We start from the raw sequence: 22,519 nt of genomic DNA on the forward strand, positions 1-22,519 counted from the left end.
GTAAACTTGAGACTTTAAGCTGTGAGGTGACAGCGACAGCTAAATGCTCTGCTCTGTATAGAACAATTAAATGTATTCAATGTAAAAAGCTTAAAACTATACAAATAAAAGAACAGAACAAAATACTGAATCTATCCTAACGCTGAACATCTGTCTTATAGAACCAAACCAACACTATGAAGCCGGTGCTCTAAGTGTCAAACTTCGGTTTTCACAGGAATACTGCACGAGAAGTAGAGTGAGTGCTGACAGTCTGAGCTCCCCTTTGCACATTTTGAGCCTCTGCAGTTTAAAGTGTCAGCCCTTGGGGGCCCCCTACTGGCCTGGGGCCTCAAGCAGTTGTCAGGTTGCCTGTTTACATTCCTCAGGTTCAGGTTCCTTTATTTGTACTCGTAGGTAAATTTGGTTGCAGGGAGTCACATAAACATGATAATCCTCTGCTTGTGCAGTCCGGGGAGGACAACGTGCTCACTACACATCATCCCACAACGCTGAAGTCTGCTCCCTCTTCAGCAGTTAACGGGGAAAGTTGAAGTAGTCTCGACTTAAGTATGAAGCGTGTCAGTCTTTTTAGGAACCCCATGGTACTTTATAAAACCAACTTTCAAGTTTGTGAAACTTTTTTTCTATTTGTAAAAATGCAAAAAGAGAGATTTCACTTCTTTTGTCCCTTTCTTTCTGGACCACATTGATCCAGAACCTCCAGATTTAGACCTTACACACCAGGACTAGATTATCTCAGAGGCCTCAGACTTTTTAGAACACTGTTTCAGATTAGTGAAGCCTTGGTTCTGGATCAAGACCTGGTCCAATGTGGTCTTGACATGGGAGTATTCACTGCTTTTCCCCCCTTATGTGATAGGAGGACACCTGCAGCTTACATTGCACCCCTCACCTGTCCCTGCAGGTGATTAGAAGATGCCCATAGAAGAGCAAATTCAGGTCAGATCGGGTCCAGGTGATTCTGCTACATTTTAGAGTAGACCAGGTTCCCTTTTGACCACAGGAACAAGTGTGAAACAGGAAACTGGGCACTCGTGAATCAATTTGAAATGCCATACAGCCTCATTTGCATAATCGTCCCTAGACTTCAGGCAACTGTGGAAATGCTGACAACTATGGGCCACAGGAAACTTGTAGGTCCTTGAGGAGAAAGCCCTGTAACTTTTAGTTCTGGGGCCCTTTGGTTGAAAAGGGGCTCAGGTGTTCCCGATGGCCCGGCCATCTTTCATATGTATTAAAAGTCACATATTCTGTAAAATCCTCTTCACCATGTTTCTCTAACACTTATATGTGTCTCTATAGTCTGTCTACAAACCCCCCATGGATGAGAAAAGTCCATCCTCTCCGTCTTCTGCCTGCTCCATTTTTCAGAAAATGTGTGCTCAAACAGGCAGTTTGGAGATTTTCCCTTCATGACATCACAAAGGACAGTAACCCCTCCCCCAGGTGGGTGACACTCCCACAGCTAGGTGTTTGTTCTGCCCTCTGAGTCTGCCTTCTCAATGTAAACATTGGCTGAATCTCTATGTCCTCCCTAAACCCTGAGCCCTTACTGACTTTATTGACGTCATCTGGAAAGTGATTGAATGCATGAGGCTGAGAGGGCTCCAATGGTCAAATACAAATGGGACAGCACTTTGCAACTTCTCTGTAACCATGACTACATGATGTCGTGGCAAAAGCTTATTTAAGATTTTTTAATTTACTCACTCACAGACATGACTCGTATAAAAAGTTATACTTAATATATACATTTCTTCATTGTAGGAAAACAATGGTTTATCTTGTATAACGGGACTAATGTGATTGCTGTCTCTATTCTTTTTGTTTATAGACAAATTGCAGAGGAGTTCTGAATTCGCTGTAGATTCCAAATGGTAGACTGTAAATTGAGCGTGGTTTCACCTTCCTGCTTTTTTACTCTACCTTTATTAAGTTTTATGGTGTTTGTTTACCTTTCAATTTTTGTGGGCTTCCCCAGGGAATCTTATGTTTCACGTCTCAATGCTATGAACTCTGGGTAATTCCCTCACGCTAAGTCTGCAGATAATATGCCCACTCACGGACAGGGTGTATAAAGAGCTCGTAAAGTCAGCGAGAGATCCCTCAAACACTTGATGATTGACAGTGGGACAGCACTAAGCCCTCACAGACTTACTGCAAACGCGCACCAAAGTCAGTGAGTGTGTGAGGGTGGACATTGAGATTGGGTCAATAGGACATGGAGCGAGAAAGTCAGAGCCACCCAAGCCTGTCCAAAGAGGGGGTGTGGTCAGACACAGCTCATTGACATTTAAAGGTACAGACACGGAAAGAGCCTGTTCTGAGCAGGGCTGAAATAGAGGGGTTTATAGACATGATCAAATACAGGATCAGAGTGGATTTACAACAAGAAACTTCACACACATGTTTTGAGGAGCTCTGAGACTTAGTTACACTGAAGAAGAGGAGAATATATGACCTATAAGTTGAGTTACATTCAATATAAATAGCCCTAATCAACACTTCTAAAGACCCCCCCTCCCTCCCCACATACACATCAGTGTATAAAGAGTGACTATAATGAAATAAAGCAGACGTACAGCAGCAGGTAGTTTTTGGGGTTTAATGGTGTACAGACTCATTTAAAGGAGGTGATAAACACATAGAAAAATACCCTTTGAATACAGTTTAGAAACAAACACCGACATGTCCGTCAGAAACACAGAGATGAAGAGTTCATTCAAAGAGACCTACCTGCTATGATGCTATTAAAAAAAAGATAACATGGTACAAATATGTAAATATAAATAAAGTGATAAGAAAACCCCGGTCATGAAGAAGAATACGTCTCTGGAAAAAAAAAACCTCTTCTCTGTACATTTAGTCTCTGATGAAGAGGAGGAAGAGGAGGGCGGAGCCTCAGCTTCGCTTTAGCTCACCTGGAATCAAACATGCCTGACCCCCCCACTATGCTGTGACTGCCCCCCCATGATGCTGTCTAAGAACCTCCACAGGAGGCGCAAGGGCTCGACAAACACACGCAGGGAAATCTATCTGTTCACACATACTGCCAACACACACACGCCGCAATTATGATTTTTCCATTCTTGACTAATCAGCTGTTCTTTTAAGGATTAATCAATTAGTCTTAACGAGTCAGAGGGTCGTGTAATTAACTCATTTACAAAACGAGAGGAAGTAGGAAATCATCTTGTTTGCTTTAAATCGATTAAATTATTAAAATGTTTGGACATAAACTTTGTCTTCAATCAATCAATGTTGCAGCACACACACACGGTCACAAAGCTTCCATCATGTGTTCTCGCAGCGCCGCGACAGAGTCGGAATCAGGCTGCATGCTGAACTGAGCGGTGGCGCGTGTGTGTGTGTGTGTGTGGGGGGGGCGACTAAAGGTGATCTGATCATCTTTAAGGGTTGCTCACACTCACACTGAGTGTCTCACCTGAAGGGTTAAACACACCTGAACATGAGGCCTTTAACCATCAGGTGAGTGAGCGCCTCTTGCAGCCGATCAGGATCAATAACTCGATTTGATTCTCTGTAATAACCCTCAAGCTTCACACCTGCCCACCATGTTTCTGTTGTCGTGAGAATGATTCACCTGACAGGTGTGTGTGGTCTCTGGTGGTCCTCGTCCTCCTCTTCCTCGCTCTGCAGTCCTCTGAGGGTCGTTGTGTGTTTGTGTCAGAAATCCTCCTGAAACTGAATCAAACCTTTACAGTGTTTACAAAAAGATCCAGGGATGACACCGTTTCTTTTTTCTTTTTTTGGGGACAAGCGATAGAGAAAAACGAAATATTACAATTTTTTAAACTTTTTTTTTCTTTTTAGATAAAACTACAATAAATGTTCAAAAGACTCGACAGCGATTCTTTTGCTTCTTTTTTTTTTTTTTTTAAGACAAAAGTTATGTACATCAACATTTACTGTACAGGTTTGTGTTCAGGAGAAACAAAGAGTCGGCGTTCAGCTCGAGCGTGTGCACAAACTGTCCATAAAGTTCTCTTTAAAACGTGTTCACTGGAAAAAAGAAACTGAAACAAAAACGTCTCCGCCTGTACGCTTAAACTCGGAGAGGAGACGACTCCTCACTGTTAAAGGTCCTGCTGGGAGCTAACAGAGCTAACCGCGCTAACAGAGCTAACGGAGCTAACGGAGCTAACAGAGCCAACCGTGGAGACGTGGACACACTTCCTGTGTCTGTTGGAGGTCATGTCCGCTGTCTGTAAGCCCCGTCCCTCTCTGTAAGATCCAGTCCGTACGCCTCGCCCCCTCTGTGAGATCCAGTTTACAAGCCACGCCCCTCTCTGTATAAGTCCAGTCTGCGTTCAGGAGATATGAATCCTGGCCTTCTCGGTCTCCTTCAGCCTCTTGGCCTGCTCCTCCAGAGAGGGGGAGTGGGGTCTTTTGGAGGCGGCTCCGTTCAGAGGGTCGGCCCCTCGACTCACCAACGTGGGGATGGAGCTGCCAACAGGGGGAGCCACGTGTTTGGATGTAACATGTTCTGAAGAAGACACAGAAGCGTGTTTCATTTTTCAGGGATGTGAATGACATCAGACGAAAAAGAAGGAACTGTGGGTCAAAATATTGAATAGTGCTGGCCAGCGAGATGTGCTACCACGCCGCACAGGGAGCGTTATTAGAGAGATTTAGATTATTGATCGATGAGTCACTCACTGGAGCCGATGACGGGAATGGACATGCCCTTCTCCTCTCCTGCAGGAAGAGTCTCTGTGGGGGGGGTCGTCTCAAACACCGGGGGCTTGGGAGGGGTGATGCTGCAGCACACAGACATCAGACACAGTTTACACATCAACACGTTTAATTTCTGTGTGTGTGTGCGCGAGAGTGAGAGAGAGAGGAGGGACTCACTTGTGGCGGTTCAGAGCCAGTTTGATGGAGTTCTTCACCACCCGACAACTGTTACTGGCCGGGAGAGGAGAGGAGGCGTCAGGAAGCTCCATGCTGGGCAGTCTCTGAAAACACACACGCTCAGTCAGCTACAGTCTTAAACATCTAGTCTTTAAACTCTGAAATGGAAGTTAGTCCCTTATATCAGTCCTTGCAGTTTATTTTCCCAAAATGTTTCACTTCCCTGAAGTCTTAACTAAAGTGATGCTTCAGCCGTTACAGTTTTTATTTTTGGGGCGGAGGTAGCTCAGTCTGAAGGGACTTGGCAGGGTTGCCGATTCAAGTCCTGTTGTGGTGCAAGTCTGTAATTTGGTCAGGTAGCTGGATAAGTGCCAGATCACTTCCTGAGCACTGCTGAGGTGGATCAAGGACTTAAACCACCCAATCAGCTCAGGAGCGCTTGCTGTGTTTCTTCTTTCAGAGCAATTTTAGAATCACTTCGACAGCGGGTCAAACCCGGAGGTGTGACAGAGCTGGGGGTGTTACCTGTGTTCTTGAGGTGTCGATGGTTGGAATGGGTTTAGCCTTTGATCCAGAGAGGGGGGTCTGATGGAGACACACACACAGCATGTTAACGTTTTGTGTGTGTGCAGAGTTAACACACAGAGAGAATAATTGAATTTTTATTTATTTTAATAGGGACAATGCAATTTAACATAGTTTCAATACAACGCATGAAACTGATGTGCTGCATAAAGACTATATAGATATTGCTAATTTCCAACTCGTGTCCCTAGTTGGGCCGTTGTGGCAGGTTAAAAATGTAAAACATTCGGTTACATAAAACCCAACACTATATAAGGATACATTCAAATACATGGACAATAACACTTACTGTATTTTGTCCTTCTGTGTCAGAGGGAGGAAACGGCTCTTTAAAAGTGCAGTCATCACTGGAAACAGCCTGTGACACACACACACACGGAAGTCATTTATCAGTCAAATTACTGTAAAATGCAGAATATACACACGGATATATAATGTTGGAATCACAGACGCACAGCTGAGGAGTCGTTTCAGTCAAACCAGCGCTCCTTGTGCTGTATTTCAAGAACAGTATACCACCGTTTTTCTTTACATACAGGATTATGACCCCATGAGGGAGAAGACAAGATTTTCAGGTGGCATGCGGAGAGTGATGACGGTGGCTGCACTTGCTTTTGTGACGGCGCATGTCTCAGCATGTGATACTGGTATATCAGTGGCACCGGTAGATACGTTAAAATCCGGTGTATTAGACAAACTTTGAATTCCTATTGTTCCATCTACAATGTTGGCCGTGTCCTTTAAACCGGTGTAAAATACTGAGGCATGCACCGTCATTACCGTGAGTGCAGACCTCACCGTCACACTCTAAACGTGACATGACCCGTTTGGAAATTCACTCCCATTCATTGTGTATTGCAAGGAATCAAAGCGACGCCAACAAGACGCCACTTTTTAGCATCTTTTCTCAGTCATGAGGTCGTAAAGGTGCATTTAAAGCAAACATTGGTATACAGTTCAGTAAATAAAGCCCATGTAGCGCTGGTTTGATTGTAAGACTCCTCAACGAGTGACCAGTGGAGGTGAGCAGTGCGGCCTGAGGGTCTAGAGGTCACAACTTTCACCATAAGCCGTCGTGATCTAAAAGAGCGACACAGCTACACCGATACTTCACGCTGTAGACTCCCCTGAACACTGAAGTTAAACATACAAACTGTTTTCTTACATCACATTAAACACAGAGTGACTGTATGTTGTGAATACCTCAGAGTCTCGGGGTCTCTTAGCGGGGTCCTCCTCTGTGGGGGAGTGAGGTCTTTTAGCGGCGGCTCCGTTGAGCGTGTCCTCCAGGCCGTTGGATTCGTCTTGTGGGCTGCTGGCCGCGTTGGGCTTCACGTCTCCACTCGGCACAGGGCTGCTGGGTGGAGGGGAGGGGGGCTTCGCTTTGACTGGAGGCTCTACACAGAGAGCGAGAGAGAGTACAGCTTTGAATTCAACAGCAGGAAACACTACAAGTGACCAACAAAGGGTTAAACATGTGAAGTGTGAAGTGATCACAGACTGTCTGTAGTTTCAGTTTGAGACGGATCTTTCTTTTTACTCGAGGTTTTCTCAGTATTTATTTCCCTTTACTGACTAAAAGAAGCTCACCGCCCCCTCTAGTGGTCGTCCTGTGCCAATACATATAACAGACCTCTAATTCCACTTTTTCTGGACAGAGCTGATTTAAACTGTTATGGTTTGTGTTTATTATTGTTGATGTAAATGGTTGATACTACTGTCTATTCTGCCATGCTCGATTTCATATTTCTGTGAAACACCCCGCATCTATTTTCCTTTCGCTAAAATGGACGAGGAACGAGGAAGGAGGTGGCTCTACCAACCACAAGCAGAAACATTGTGATTTCCTTTTTTCTTGTCAGCTAATTTTACAAAGTGGAGACAACGGTGCATTAATAACATCCGCTTTGACTTCTGTTGAGAAAAACTTTATCTGACTCGCTCAGACGGTGAAATTCACGGAGCAAAGAAGTAAATACTTGAAGGATGCAGTGTGGATATTGAGTGTCGGATCTTATTAGATGCAATGCATTATCGTGTGATGTTAGGACACAGTGTTAAAGTCACTGGAACAAAGACTCACTTGAGCCGATGACGGGGATGGACATGCCCTGGTCCGGAGCAGCTGGAGATGCAGCTGGACTTGGACCAGGACTTGGTGCTTTGTCTGGATCAGCGGTTGGATCGGCGGTGGGATCAGCGGTGGGATCAGCGGTTTGATCAGCGGTGGGTGCAGCGGTTGCAGCAGCGGTGGGTGTTGGGGAACCCTCGCCAAACAGCTGCTTGGGAGGGCTGACACTGGAGAACGGACAGAAACATTAAAGTTTAGACCGAGTTAAAGAGAAACAGGTTCATTATGACACTAAACACTAAAATGTTTGTATGTACATGGAGACACAGAGAGGTGTCTTTTACCTGTCCTCTGTGTCAGACGCGGGTTTAAAGGGTTTGGCGGAGGGGGAGCTGAAGGGGGTCCCTGAGTCTGTGTCTCTGGAGCTGTCCAGGTGAGAGCTGTCCAGAGAGAGCCGCTTGGAGCTGCCCCCGTTCGAGCTGCGGTTCAGCTCCGCTATGCTCTGAGAAAAATTAATAAACAAATTAGAACAAGAAAAACACAACCTTAAAGAAACATGATGAAGACTTCAACACAGCTCTCCTACCCTCTTCTTCTTCTGCACCAGCTCAGGAGGGAGGTACTGATGGAGCTGCTTCTTCTTCACGTGTGTCGCTTCAATCTTCATCCCGTCCTTCAGCATGTTGATGTTGTTGGCCTGTCTGTACACTGCACAAAGACACACAACAGGTTACTGATCAGATGCATGTGTCAGTCTAACCAGAAGGGGGCGGTGTCGATGTGCAGGGTACTGACCTGTGTCTGTGAAGGACTGAATGTCGTAGGTCAGGTCGATGTTGACGCTCTCTGCGTTCTCCACCTTCTTGAAGCTGATCCCGATGAACCACATGGACACAAAGTCGTTCCTGATGCGCCGTGAAAACAAAAGTTACTTCATGTTTAGAGTGAACATGCATGTAATGCTGAGTGAGTCAGTGGGGTAGAACTGCTTCCTTTTACAGCTCTCTCAGCTGCACTACACTGACCACACGTTCCTGCCTCATAAATAAAAACTAGAGTCCGGGTGATTATGTTTTAATGACTCAAAGACCTTCAGTGATAATTAATAATACCGGTAATAATGCATTAGACTTTTGAAGTGGTTTTCTTCAAGAGTACACTTAACAAAGAACAACAACAAAACAGTGAAAACAAAACAAAGAAGTAATCAAAGAGGAGGATAAGAGCACATTTTGTTAGGGGGTTGTAGGTGTTGTAGTTTTTAGGGATTTCTTGAAGGTGGAGAGTGAGGGGGGGGGGGGGGGTCTGATGGTTTTTGGGAGCAGCATTAGAGAAGGACCAATGGTTGGTCCTGCAGGGAGGATGAGGGGGTTTGCATCAGCAGACCTGAGAGTGCGGGTGGAGGAGCTCAGAGAGGAAAGTGGGAGGAGCCAGGTTATGGAGGGCTTTATGATGAGGAGTCTGAAGTGGATACGCTGGGGGGATGGGGAGACAGCGGAGGTTATGAAGCACGGGGTAATGTGGTCACGGGTGCGGGAGTGTGTGAGAAGACGAACTTCTTTAACATCAAAACTGTTAAACATTTTTCCATGATTGCACTTTGGAATAGTGCCTCTGATGTGCTGTCCCTTTTGGGCACTTCTTTTGAGAGGGCCGGTTTCCACCAGCAGCGTTTTCGGCGCTGCGTTTCCAGTTCAGAGCGCTTCTCACCAGTGTTTATTGTTGCTAGGTTACAAAAGTTAACCTCCACTTTCCTCCATAATATGAAAATGAAAACAATGTTAAGGAATCCTGTCCTGGCAGTAACAGCAGCTCTAGACCGGGAAATTGCCCCCTCGAAAAGATGAATGAGGCCACAGTTGTTGACAATCAGAAGCCCCGCCCCTTTTTGGTTAGTGAGGAAGAAGTGACAAGCATGGCGCCGTTACAAAAGTTGAACCTTTTTTCAACTGAGAGCGCGTTCTCCAGCAAGAAAGAACAGCTGCTGCCGAGGGCGTTTAAACTCTCTGTATGCCGAGTGCTGAAAACGCTGGACTACTTTGCCAGCACACAACACTCTCTGTGGATACAGGCCCTTATTTTTAGTTTCCAGCTTTCCTTCTCTGGTCACATTCAACATCGGACTGCCCTCTGCCAAAACTTTATTTAAAATAGTTTTACACAGATTTTGTCCAGAGGAGCTGCAGCTCTCTTTTGGATTTTACCGGAGACGACGAAGAGGAATCAGAGGCAAACTCAAATCGAGACAGCAGGAAACAGACTGCATCAATCCGCCTGGTAAAAGTCAGCTTCACCCTGACACATCATCTGTCAGAGCTTCCAGAGAAGATGAGGACAGTTTGTTTCCAGAGTGTTTCATTTTGATGAATGCATGTGATGCAGATTTTGTAAAATCGACGAGTAATTGTGTTTAATAATTGTAATCTCGACATCAATCAATATAATCTTGATTATGATTTTTGCCATTAATCGAGCAGCTCTAGTATCGACCTCCAAAACTGATCAGGCTCAAAAATAAATCCTCTCTCTCCGCCTTTATGTTAAGAGACATTTCAGAGAGACATACGGCTGCTGTTATATTATTAATCTTCACCGATCCGTCTGGACTGAGAGGAGGAAGTGGACACTCACTCGTTGCGGTTCTCTTTGGACCCGGGGAAGGACTGAGGGTTGACATGAGCCAGTGTGATGTACTCGTTCCTCTCCAGGTTTCCCACCAGAACTCTGATCTTTGACTCCACCAGCCCGATCCTAACACACACACAGAGCAGAGCGTCACACTACAACACACGACTGCAGCACTAACTGGAGTTTTCATATGACGACGTTCTTTAACACTCACCATTCTAAGTGGTTTTCTTCTGTGGACGCGCTGGCAGTCAGGACGATGTAATGCCTGCAGCAGAGACACAAAACTGTGAGTGGAACTACACAAAAACAAAACATGTGGACTGAACTCTGCAGAGCACAGTGAGGAGAGTCTAAAGCCTAGTCCACATGTAGGCTGGTATTTTTGGTTCAACAAATGAAACACCTACTTGTATTTTTGGAAAAAGTTTGGAGGTTCAAAAAGTTTTGGCCATTCTGCTTTTCCCTGAAGAATCTCATCTGTGACGCTGAGGCCTGTAAACACAGAGACACACACACAAGAACAATCAGCTGGAGACTCATTCTGACATGCAAATATACAACCAAACTCTCAATGATGAACGGGTACAAAGTGTTTGGATGTCAGCAGTAGATTTAACAACAGTTCCATCTCTGAAGGGATCCTTTCTGTAATATCAGACTCTTTACCAAATTTGAACTCCTCGCTCATGATGGTGCGTGTCGATGTGGAGACGTTGTAGGTGGAGTTCTGCTGGGGATAGGCAGGTGTGATGATGGGCATCAGGTGGTATCTGTCAGAGGGGTTTACCTAGAAACAAAAAAACATTGGTTGGTTTAACAGACATATGATTTAATATCATTTTAAAAATGAGTACAAACTAAAATAAATTCTTAGACTGAAAGAATCCTTTATTTTACTTTATTTACGTGATAATACACAGAGAGAACATTTCCTGCATACGAGTGCAAACTCAAGGTGTTTAATTTTTTGTAAATGTATATATAGATGGATAAATCATCAGACAGACAACTGAATTAAATCAACTTGAACTTGGTCAGTGAATAAATTTAACACAAGAATAAACTTTTAGTTATTGCACTTTTTACCGCACTGCTTTTGATTAGCAGCTTTAGTTACTGTACAGACGTATACACCCCTATTCAAAGAAATGCTTTAATTATTCTAATAAACTGGAATATTAAAGGAGCGATCAGTAAGATGTGTAGTGAGTGAAATGATAAAGTGACCTTAAAGTGACTATATGATCAGACATTAAAGAAACATTGCTATGTTGAAGTGCTGGCTTCTCTGACAACAATGCAGCAGCCAGTATGTCCTCCTTCTAACTTTACATTCTGGTCCTGAATGCTCTGGATTTGTTTGGACCAGAGAAGGTAGGCGCTTTTAAGGCCACCCCACACAGCCGTTTTGGACGCCCCTCGGTTTGCCAGATATGAGAGCAGTTATCAGGTCAACAGGTGTTGCAGCGATGGAAGCGGGCAAGAGAAGTGGTTCAGATAGGAGTGATTGTACCCGACCTAAAAAGCCTCTGCATGTTTCTAATAAGCTCCACGAGCAGAAACGTGCTCAAACTAGGATCAATATTGGAGATGCTTTTGAAAAATGGAGAGAGGTTAGAACACAGAAAGGTTTACAGACCGATGCAGAGCTGGATAAACACTGAAGCTTCAGTGTCCACCACATGGCAACCTGTGTGAGCATGGACTCTAGAGAGGAGGGGGCGGGGGGGAGACAGCTCTCTGCATTGTTTTGATTTTGTAACCACTAGGTGTCAGAGTTACAGATTGCTCCTTTGACCGTAGCCGACTTAGTTGTTTTTAGGGGGAACAGGAGGAGAGGGTTACAATAGTCAACCCTGTTAGTTATAAAAGCCTGCATGCCTGTGGACCATTGATCTAAACCTTTTCTGTTCTGGTTGAGCTACAGAAAAATTCAGCGACATCCAAGCCTTAAAAATACATATCTAAAGCGAGTGAACTTGTCTGTTGTCATCAGAAAGTTTTCTTTGCGTATTTCTCTTGCACACAGTTCTGTTGTTTATGTGTCCACAGGTGTGGGACGGCAGTGTGATAAATACACTGGTGTTAGATCTGCTGTTATTTTCCTGCCAAAGCATTTGTGTGTCTGATAACAGATGTCCATGTAAGGAGCCCATCAGGCTGCAGACTGTTCGGGAAAACGTCCTACAGCAGAGATAAGGACTCATGATAAAAAAAGATCAACACGGGGGTCAAATCAGGACAGACGGGAGAGGAAATACATGGTCACATACTCCACCTTGGGACTGAACGATGTGAGAAAACTAGGAAAGATCTGCACATGCTGAGTGAGAAAACATTACTTGTTTATTTATTGCAATAAAGTCAGACTTTTGCGTTTTGATTATTGTGAATTTTGTCATAGTGAGAATGATGAAACTGCGATTATTGTTAACCTGGAATACAAGTCTTAGGGGAATATAAGAAAGTCTGTTTTGGACGTCTCTCAGATTTGGTTTTCTTTTCAGACAGATTTTTTGCAAACTAAGCTCCATTGTCATCACGTCTTTGTACATTCACATTGATTCCACGACGGTGTAATATTGGTGTCTCATTGCGTTTCAGCGTTGCAGAAGCACAGCACAGCTGGAGCTCCACATACACACACAGTCAGACATGCACACTCACACACTATGATCCTGCTGCTGGCTCAGCTGAAACCGCCTCTGTTACTACCTCTAAAGACTGTACAGAGCGGGGATCACTTCCTCCCCCTATTACGACTCTGCAAAGTCCTCAATCTGCAGCTTGTGTGCAGCTTTTTCTAGCGCAGTCAGTATGGCGCTTGAACTGTCATTCTACGGTTAAAAAGGTTAGGTACCGGCCAACTGCCAAAAAACAATTTGCCAAAAGTAGCCCTGTCCACCTCCTCTGCTCACTAGTCGTCTTTATGACTTCATGAAGGAGGAAAGATAGCCTGGTCTGTGTCGTTTTGTTTACAAGCAGCAAGCCACTTGCTATGCAGAATTTATTTTTTTGAAGTCATGTCAGCGCATGTCTCAGCATTTTATACGGGTTGCACAGGTAAATGGGAGGAAGCCAGCTTTTTAGATAAAAAAAGAAAGGTATTAAAAGTGTGTCTCATACAATTGATTTTAAGGTAATAGCTCAGCTCTTCTCCAAGTGCTTATGTGTTTGAAAGACTAACAGCAGATGAACTCTGTCAGGACACAGATACACCCACACAAAGACACACACACAGAGACACATCATCAGGAGAGCTAAAGAGATGGTTGTCACTCACTCTGGGGTCCCACACGGGTAGATTCAGGTTACTGTCCTCAGGTTGTTTCAGTAACACAGGATTGGGCCACTCCCTGTGTGAGGCAGAGACACATGAAGGAAAATCAATTCAAACTGAAATATAGACAGCTGTGAAACGTTCATGTTTACCCACAATCTCTTGAGTCCGATTGAAATCATGCAGACTGTGAATTCAAACATCCTGTTTACATGCAGGACAAATAAAGTGAATCTATTATGACGTGTGTGTTCATGCATCGAGCATTTAATCCGACATGTTCAGAGCTTTCTGTCGGTCTAATCTGACACAAAGAGCAGAAAAAGAAGACGTTCACTTCTTTAAACATGCATAAGAAAATGTACTTTAACTACAAAGAGATTGATCTCCGTTCTTTGGTTTCGTGTCTCTGTCAATGAGTGTGTGTCAATAAAGTTTTCTGCTGTGTGTTTACTTCCCCGTTATTGTTTTCGGTCTAGTTTTTGGTACGTACGCTACAGTCGCCGTGCAGATCGACTCTGCCTGTGTTGTAAACAAAAATGGCTGTCGATGCACATGTCCAGATGTTTCTCCGCCGCTCTCCCCCTCGCTGTGAGACAAGAGGTTTACTTCTCCTATCTCGCATCTGTGACTTTAGATGCATTTCATTTTACCGTTTTCTTAATTTTTTCTTTTTCTCTTTTTATTAAGCTGCAGACTCAGCAGAACATAATGACCCTGCCTATAACACCAGTGGGAGAGAGACAGCTGAGCCGAATGAGCCGGATCGGACCGGTCTCTAACTATATAACATAGCTGATGACATCATGCAGAAAAGGGATGAAATATATTTATTATATTCTGACCATTTGGAGAAGACCAGGAAGAACTTGTGGACCAGCGTAGCAGCCACAGCGTTGGGGTAGAGCTGACAGGTTCGAGCAACCAGCATGGCCCACGACACACCGCCCAGAAAGCCCAGCATGTTGGAGTAGATCCCCCGACCTGAAGGCACACAAACATCACATTCAACCGACCCAGACGAGGACACTCTGACATACATCAGCTTTTAAAACACATATCTGTAAGAAAACAAACGTGAAGCGTAGAGAGTTGAATAGACGTACGTTTGGCCCACAGTTTGATGGCTCTCAGAGTCAGTCTGAAGTTTTCTTTGTTTGGCACCAGGTACAAAATCTCATCAGTCACTCGACAACCTGAACACAGAAGAGAGGAAATTAAAAACACAGAGAAAGTGATGCAGAAAATCCCGGAAAGAGGTTTGACTTGAATTTTATATCGAGCACTCGAGTAGTAAACAACTTCAGCTCCTGTTCTGTTTGTATATCATCTAACGGGACGATTGTGACATACCATTGAGGGAGCGGATGCAGCGGATGTCCAGGTTCCTGAGGATGGAGTCCCCCCTCAGGTCCAGGTTGTCTGGAATGGACTGTAAGGCCAGTCTGGCAAAGAGCAAGTCAATCTGACGGGGGGGGGGGGGACACAGAACGCAAAGAGGTCAAAAACAGAATACAAGTGAAATGTCCTCTTTAACCACGTGCAGGTTTTTAAAAGTCAAACAATAAAAAGTGCTGATGAATTAATAAATAAATGAGAAATGTTTCAAACACATGGCTCAATGATATTTCTGACCATTGTTGAAGTAGAATATAACACACCGATACTGACCTCTATGCCATCAAATTTGAATTTTATCACGGGTACAAAAGCGTCCTCAACAGCCTGAAGAAAAAAATCAATAGAGAAAGATTTAAGAGACAGGTCGGAGACAAGCTGAGGTCACATGATCAATGAGTGACTCAGGAAACAGTCAAAACTGTGGAGTCGTCGTCTCACTGTTTAGTCAGCTAGTCGCCCTCATCTCTAGTTGGCATTATCACAATATCAATAAGAACATCAAACATTGCTAACTTTATGAACTCTAACGGCATGAAGACGCACTCACCCTGAGGTCTTTGATCTCTTCGTGCTGTTTAAACTTCTCAAAGAAAGACGAGAAAAAGTCGCTTCTCTCTACATGTCGAGGAGCAACGCATAAGGCATCGATATCAGCACCTGAGACAGACAAACAAAGTACAAAAGTGTTGCATTAAAGGGAAAGAGGAATATTGTGAATGGACTTGAGCTTGTATATTTCTTTTCTAGTCTTCTGACAACTCAAAGCTCTTTCACACCGCAAGTCACACCTACACATTCACACACTGATGGTAGAGGCTGCTGTGTCAAGAGAGTCCATCAGTAACATGTGAGAAAAAAATATATATATTGTGATAATGACATGAAATGCAATTAAAAAACTATTGAAGAACACATAGTAATTTCTTTAAAGCTTTTTGCAACTCCTGAATCTAAAACAAATCCCAAAAGCACCAGTCGAGCAATGCGCACAGAGGCACGACGGCAGAGCAATGTTCGAACAGCTGTTCCCGATTGATGAATGTCTGACATGTTTGATATTTTGGTCCCACAGTGTGACCGAAGCCCTTAGCAGGACTCACCCTCCCCCTGATTCTACCTGCACAAACTGACAGAAACGTCTGAAAGCCCTGTGACTACAGCAGGCTCGCCAGAGAGAGAGAGAGAGAGAGAGAGAGAGAGAGAGAGAGAGAGAGAGAGAGAGAGAGAGAGAGAGAGAGAGAGAGAGAGAGAGAGAGAGAGAGAGAGAGAGAGAGAGAGAGAGAGAGAGAGAGAGAGAGAGCTGCCCAGATGAGCGGTGCATACGAGACAATTGTGAATGCTCCGTCCCGATTTCACTCGTACAGTGTGACCACATAAATTGTGAGCTCGGGTAGTGCGTCGCAAACGATTCAGTCCCGGAGTGTGAGCTGACATTCCACCACAACATCACGACTCTACCAACCTTCAGCGAAGTGATCAGGCACTACTACCACCCGACAGTACTCGGGTACTGTAACCAAGTCCGCTTGAAGAGCTGGTCTTGGGCACGATCGACTACTCGATTACGGCCTGCGGGAGATGTGAACAAGGAAGTGGACCGCTATATGATGTAATTCTTCACTTTGAAAACCCGTTGTACCCGCACAGCACGGGCCCGTTTCATCCTCTGAGCAGCACAGTACATGCAAAAAATATGAAGAGGGTTGTTGTTGGCATATCAGAAAATAACAAAAACATCCACAGTTAGCAGGATGGACTCAGTGGTTGCCATGGTTACTTCTTTCTGCTTTTTGGCAGATTTACAAACCAACTATGTGCATACTGCCACCTGCTTTATATGACTATGTCCATACCCAAGTGAACTCGGTTACAGAACGATGTTACTAATGTGAACAGAGACCAGTGGGGAAGAGGGGAGCCTTAGTAATCTGTAGATCAGCTTTGACATTCTGCATACTATAGCTATCACTTTAAGTCATGTTGCAGAGCATATTCTGTTCTCTCCTCTCTTGTGTGTAATGTGCCGTGTAAAGCAGGGAGGCATTTAGAGCACATTCACACCTCCAGTCTGTGCCGAGCCTGTTTACAGTGTTCAGACCCCAAAACAGCTCTTTTCAAAAAACCTCTACAGCAGAGACTATGACAAAGGCAGCCTGAACTCAGCTGTATGAAAACAAAGACACACACCTGCTCGCACAGAGATGACTGCTGTGTGACTGTGACACAGTTTTAACCCGACACCTCGCAGTGATTTTAGGACTGAAGATCACTCTGACGTACCTTTTGTGTGAACTCCGAGTCTGTATGAACCAAATGTAAAAATCTTTCCTCCAACACAGCTGATGGCCGACGGTGGAAGGTTCTGCAGAGGGTGAAAAAAAAAACATGTGGAGTGAAGCTTTAATGCATCTGATTCAATACAAACTATAAATGAATCTCAGCCGTAACATCACAAGAACATGCACCTACCTTTAATTCACTAATCTCTGCGATCCACTCTTTAACAAAGTTATTCAACTTCCCCAGAACTGCAAGTCTGAAATCAGATTTATTATGAAACATGTTACAATTGGAGAAAATGAATTAAAACCACCTGGCAATGGAATGAAGTTAGCATACATCTGAATACAGCAGAAAATATTGAGCTGTTACAGGTGATAGATCTGCGGTCACTCAAAAACAAATGTGGCATCACTGACTCAGTGTTCACAGCTCTACGGTGTTTGTTAAATGTAAGAGGTGGCAGACAGAGAGACTGACTGCCAATTCCCTCGTAGTCCATGCACGCAGTGTTCCATCAGCGCCATGGTTTTGCTCTGTCTGATGGCGCCCACAAAGCCCTACAGGGTCCGTTTCTGGAGCGCGAGCGCAGCCATGAGCAGCTGTACACACGGGGTCCACAAGATCACGCAGGAATACAGAGAACAATGTGCAAACAACATGTTGCTTTGTCCCTGAGGATGATTTGTTGTTCAGCCTGTTTTAATGTCATGTTGATAAAGTGATGAAATATACGATCAGGAGTCTGTTTATTGTGTTTTATTTTGAAATGACCGGACGCTCTGTGCGTTTCCTTGCCTGACTTCCTTCCTATTTTGTCCAGCTTGACACGTGCTTGTAGCGGGCTCTGTCAAAAATAGATTCAGTGCGTATTTGAAATGAGCAGAGCGATGCTGCTGGCACGCTCCAGAGACTGACTGCGGTGCGTGATGTGGAAAACGGAGCACTGACAAGAGTAGCAGCGATGGACCGCGGTGTGCATGGACTATGTGGCAATTGGAAGTGAGTGTTGAGTGGAAATGTTTAGTGAGCTGTCACAAAGACAGGCAAGGGAAAAACCTAAATTATGTTTCGCAGTTTCAGATATCATACAAGCAAGGTCAGAAATTAACATTCGCCAAATGCCAAATGTGGGTACATTATCCATCAGGTGAGTAAATTTCAAAGGGCTATCCACCACATGGCAAGGAAAAACCAAACAATCATTTAATTTTAAAAAGCGGCAGCTTCTTTCTCCTGCTCCTCTGCTGTCTTCATGTTGGAGTGTCCCTAGGCAGGGGCGCGCTGGCATACGCCACCATGCACTGGTGCGCACACACATGCAGGAACGCCAGCCACCAACCACCGTACAGAGTCGTGCTGCTTCATATCACAGATGTTCATGCTTCCCAGTACACATGCTGGTCCTCACCTGTGATTCAGCTCCTCTTCATCCTCAAACACCCCAAAAGGTTTCATAGCATCACAGAGCTTCTTGGTGTACTGGTGGTCTATTTCTCGTGGCGGGGCCAAGCTGATGGCGGAGGTGATGCCGTAGTGTTTCTGAGGCTGCTGCTGCCCGCCAGGCATGGTGCTGCACAAAACCAGGGAGACGACAGTTAGACACAAAGGTTGTCATAATGTACAACACTTTCATACTTTTGGGTACAACTCATTTTAAAACGATACAATCTCTGTTGATTTAAGCTTTAAAAAACGTCAGATCTTCAGTCAAAAGCTGCCGCAAGAGAAAGGAGAGCATGGTGTCTAAATTGTTGGTATCATTGGTAACTCTTCTGCACGGAAACAGAGCCAACGTATTTGTCCAAGTAAACAACCGTACAATTTCTGGTGATTAAAAGCATGAGAAATATCCAATATTGGGTCTCCAGGACATCTAATGTTGTTGGTGTTGCATAAAATCAGGTGGGATATTGGTTGAATTTTACAAAGATGGTATCGAAGTTAGAAAATCTGATATCCTGACAAGTCTAAATACATCGAAACTGCATTTCACAATGACAAAAACTATTCTCTGCTAGTTTCCGAATCAAATTAAATTCAAACAGACTTTATTGGCAAGGGAAACAGACATACAGAAAAACATAAACTCATGGCATCGTTTCAAGTGTACAAGAAGAGCCATAGCTCCCTTTGCCATTGAAAAGCAAAATTTGCAGCCTAACTTTACTGGTATTTTATTTGTATGTGGGTTAGACGGATTTAGAGGACCGTTTTAGATTGTAAATCTTTATCGTTTATTGTTAATTTGTCCTCCTCTTATCTATTTTAGCTTGTTGTCTGGGACAGGTCTGCTCTCTGTCCTCAGAATCAGAACCAAACACGGAAATGCAGCGTTCGTTTTTCATGCTTCACATATCTGGAACAAACTCACAGAAAAACTGCCGGTGAACTCTGTTCTTTTAAATCAAGGCTGAAGACTCACCTGTTTACAGCCACCTTTCACTAAATTATTTTAATACTTTTAATACCGTTTTAATGAAATACCTCTGCAATGTAACTGCTGTTGATGTTGTGATACTTTGAATTGCCTTGTTGCTGAAATGTGCTATACAAATAAAATTGCCTATAACGATTTAATTTAACCTACTGCACAGCACTTTAAAGCACTTTTCTGAACTGTTTCAACCTCTGGCTGAGTACGATAAAAGTACCTCTGAGAAAAAGGTAAGAACACCCTTGATGAATGAAATGAAATGTTTTGGAGCTCTGCCGATGACAGGATGCTGAGGTTGTTTATACACTGGCCACGTTTGACTCTAAAGCCTGGAATAAACATCAGGATGGTTTGTTTTGCTAGTGTCATTATTGTTCAGTGTCTGGTATATTTGTGTTAATAATGGTGAGCCTGTTTAGGGCTGGGCATATTGTTCATGTCAAATCAATCCACTAATCTTTGTTTTTCACTTGAGCTGGTGATTTTCTGTGCATCTGTATTCCTGATTTTGTCTTTCGAGGTGTCTTGATGCCTGCTGCAGATCTAACTTCCTTTTGAATAATATTAATAAAGTAGTTTAGCAGGATTATTACAGTGAATTATTATTAAAGTGAACATAAATCAGCTGGTTTAGCTTAAAAATAGAAATAAAAAAACTGTTAAATTGCTCTTAAAACACACACGAGTACAGATAAGTTAAGCTGACAATATAAAATGTTAAAAGGTAAATGTTTTACTTGTTTAAGAGTATATATGCACATGTTTAATTTCTGGTCCCCTCTTTGTTTTGTTACCGCGGACTCGTGTTGTAAACACTGACAGCTCAATGCTAACTACACAACACTGACACCACAAGACCGTTCAACACTTTATACTCAGTCACGAACAATTTAAATAACAAAATGAGGAAATTACCAAATCAAAAGAAACGTGTTTGAAGTGTTAAGTCTGCTCGGTCACAACTGGCGGCAAGCTAACATTAGCCGAGAGGCTACAAACAGGTTAGCTAACGTTAGCTGCGAGGCTACAAACAGGTTGTTAGCGCTAACAAATTAGCTAATTTAGCAAGTTAGCAAACGTTAGCTCGTCGCTACGAATATTTGAGTTGCTTTTAAGTTAAGACTCGCTTTCCTGCCAGGTGTAATAAGAAACCAACATTAAGTGAATCTCGTTGTCCAACATGAAGCTAGCAGGTAGCAGGCCTTGTTGGGTTGTTGTGACAGTAAGCTAACAGTTAGCTTTTAGCCTATTCTTCAGGACTCTCCGGAAAACGTTAAAACCCGGTAACAATTTTAAAATGTGCCACGTGCACGACTCACCTGGACATTTCTTTCATGACACTGTAAAAAGCTCGCGTTGTTTTTTTCCTGCTATAAACCCGTAAAAAAGTGTGAAAAGTGAGCAGGTGGAGGTGATAACAGCCTCGACCTGATTACAACACAGAGCATTCAAACCGCACACCGACCCGGAAACACTTCTTTATAAGATACCGAACGACACCGTAACACCGACACTACTCTCACATCTCCCCGAGTCACACCGCAACACCGACACAGCTCATCATTTAGCGAGCTCACAGAGGAGTTAAAGACACATTACACAGCTTTACTAACTCCAAGGCCGTTTTAAGTGAGAAAAAACTACAAAAGTCACGCCATTTTGTCTGCGCGAGGCCAGAGACGCTAACGCTAGCTGCCTGCTACATGTCAATGACGTCATCTGTTTACTCTGGCTGTCAAAAATTCCGATACATCGATACTTTTCCAAAACGATAAAATCTGTTATTTTCATGATCAATAGTATTGAAACATTCTAAGGCTTCATTCATAAAAAAGTGCAAGAGCAGAATGATTCCAATTAAAAATGGTAGGCAAAGTCCAGTTCAAAATTGCACAAACACATTGACAACATTTTAATGTAGCTATTTTTTATTTTTATTTCAACAGCGTGCAGGACTTTGCCTGCAATTTTCGAAAATTAGAAAGAAGAGATGAACCAATCGGCTGACTTCTGATCTTCCAATGAAAGCAGATGGCTATGCGTCTGATTTTTACAAAAATTCTGTTATCTTGACAAACCTATCCTTAGGCCTATCTATGGAGCCCATGGAGGTGACATTGATATCATATGCTTTCTTTTTGGGGTTTTTTAAATTTCTTTCTATTTCGCATACCTCTTTGATTAATTGCACAAGCGTTTAATTAAAGTAGCAATATGTAACTCTGACATTTTTAAAATTGGTACAGTCCAAATTCAAAACATTGGAGAGAGTTGTCAGGGCTGCATGGTGGTGCAGTGGTTAGCACTGTTGCCTCGTCTGTCAGGAGCCTCGCTGTGTGTAGTTTGCACGTTCTCCCCGTGCATGTGTGGGTTCCATCCGGGTACTCCAGCTTCCTCCCACAGTCCAAAGACATGCTCATTATGTTAACTGGTGACTCTAAATTGCCCGTAGGTGTGAATGTGAGTGTGGCTGGTTGTCTGTCCCTATATGTCAGCCCTGTGATTGGCTGGTGAACTGTCCAGGGTGTAACCCCGCCTCTGGCCCAGTGGAAGCTGGGATCGGCTCCAGCCCCCCACGACCCCGAATGGGAAAAAGCGGTATAGATAATGGATGGATGGATAGAGAGAGCTGTCTCCCCCGCCCCCTCCTCTCTAGAGTCGATGCTCACACAGGTTGCCATGTGGTGGACACTGAAGCTTCAGTGTTTATCCAGCTCTGCATCGGTCTGTAAACCTTTCTGTGTTCTAACCTCTCTCCATTTTTCAAAAGCATCTCCAATATTGATCCTAGTTTGAGCACGTTTCTGCTCGTGGAGCTTATTAGAAACATGCAGAGGCTTTTTAGGTCGGGTACAATCACTTCTATTTGAACCACTTCTCTTGCCCACTTCCATCGCTGCAACACCTGTTGGTTTGACCTGATAACTGCTCTCATATCTGGCAAACCGAGGGGCGT

General features: G+C 43.8%; 1 protein-coding gene across 1 annotated transcript; it reads right to left on the reverse strand.

Moving 5' to 3' along the window:
- Positions 1-2,594: 2,594 nt before the first annotated feature.
- Positions 2,595-21,241, reverse strand: papolg (poly(A) polymerase gamma). The gene is made up of 24 exons (XM_061040702.1): positions 20,883-21,241; positions 18,538-18,699; positions 17,316-17,382; positions 17,127-17,208; positions 15,394-15,503; positions 15,117-15,170; positions 14,799-14,910; positions 14,552-14,641; positions 14,291-14,429; positions 13,449-13,521; positions 10,832-10,952; positions 10,573-10,657; positions 10,377-10,430; positions 10,166-10,285; positions 8,330-8,439; positions 8,121-8,242; positions 7,879-8,036; positions 7,547-7,761; positions 6,667-6,860; positions 5,753-5,821; positions 5,404-5,463; positions 4,879-4,982; positions 4,684-4,784; positions 2,595-4,510 (listed from the first exon to the last, which is right to left on the reverse strand). Exons 1-24 carry the CDS (start codon positions 20,897-20,899, stop codon positions 4,335-4,337), a joined length of 2,595 nt encoding a protein of 864 aa, XP_060896685.1. The 5' UTR covers positions 20,900-21,241; the 3' UTR covers positions 2,595-4,334.
- Positions 21,242-22,519: the final 1,278 nt, after the last annotated feature.

This window comes from Labrus mixtus, chromosome 6 (genome assembly GCF_963584025.1).
Source record: "Labrus mixtus chromosome 6, fLabMix1.1, whole genome shotgun sequence".
In the NCBI taxonomy this organism is placed as follows: Eukaryota; Metazoa; Chordata; class Actinopteri; order Labriformes; family Labridae; genus Labrus; species Labrus mixtus.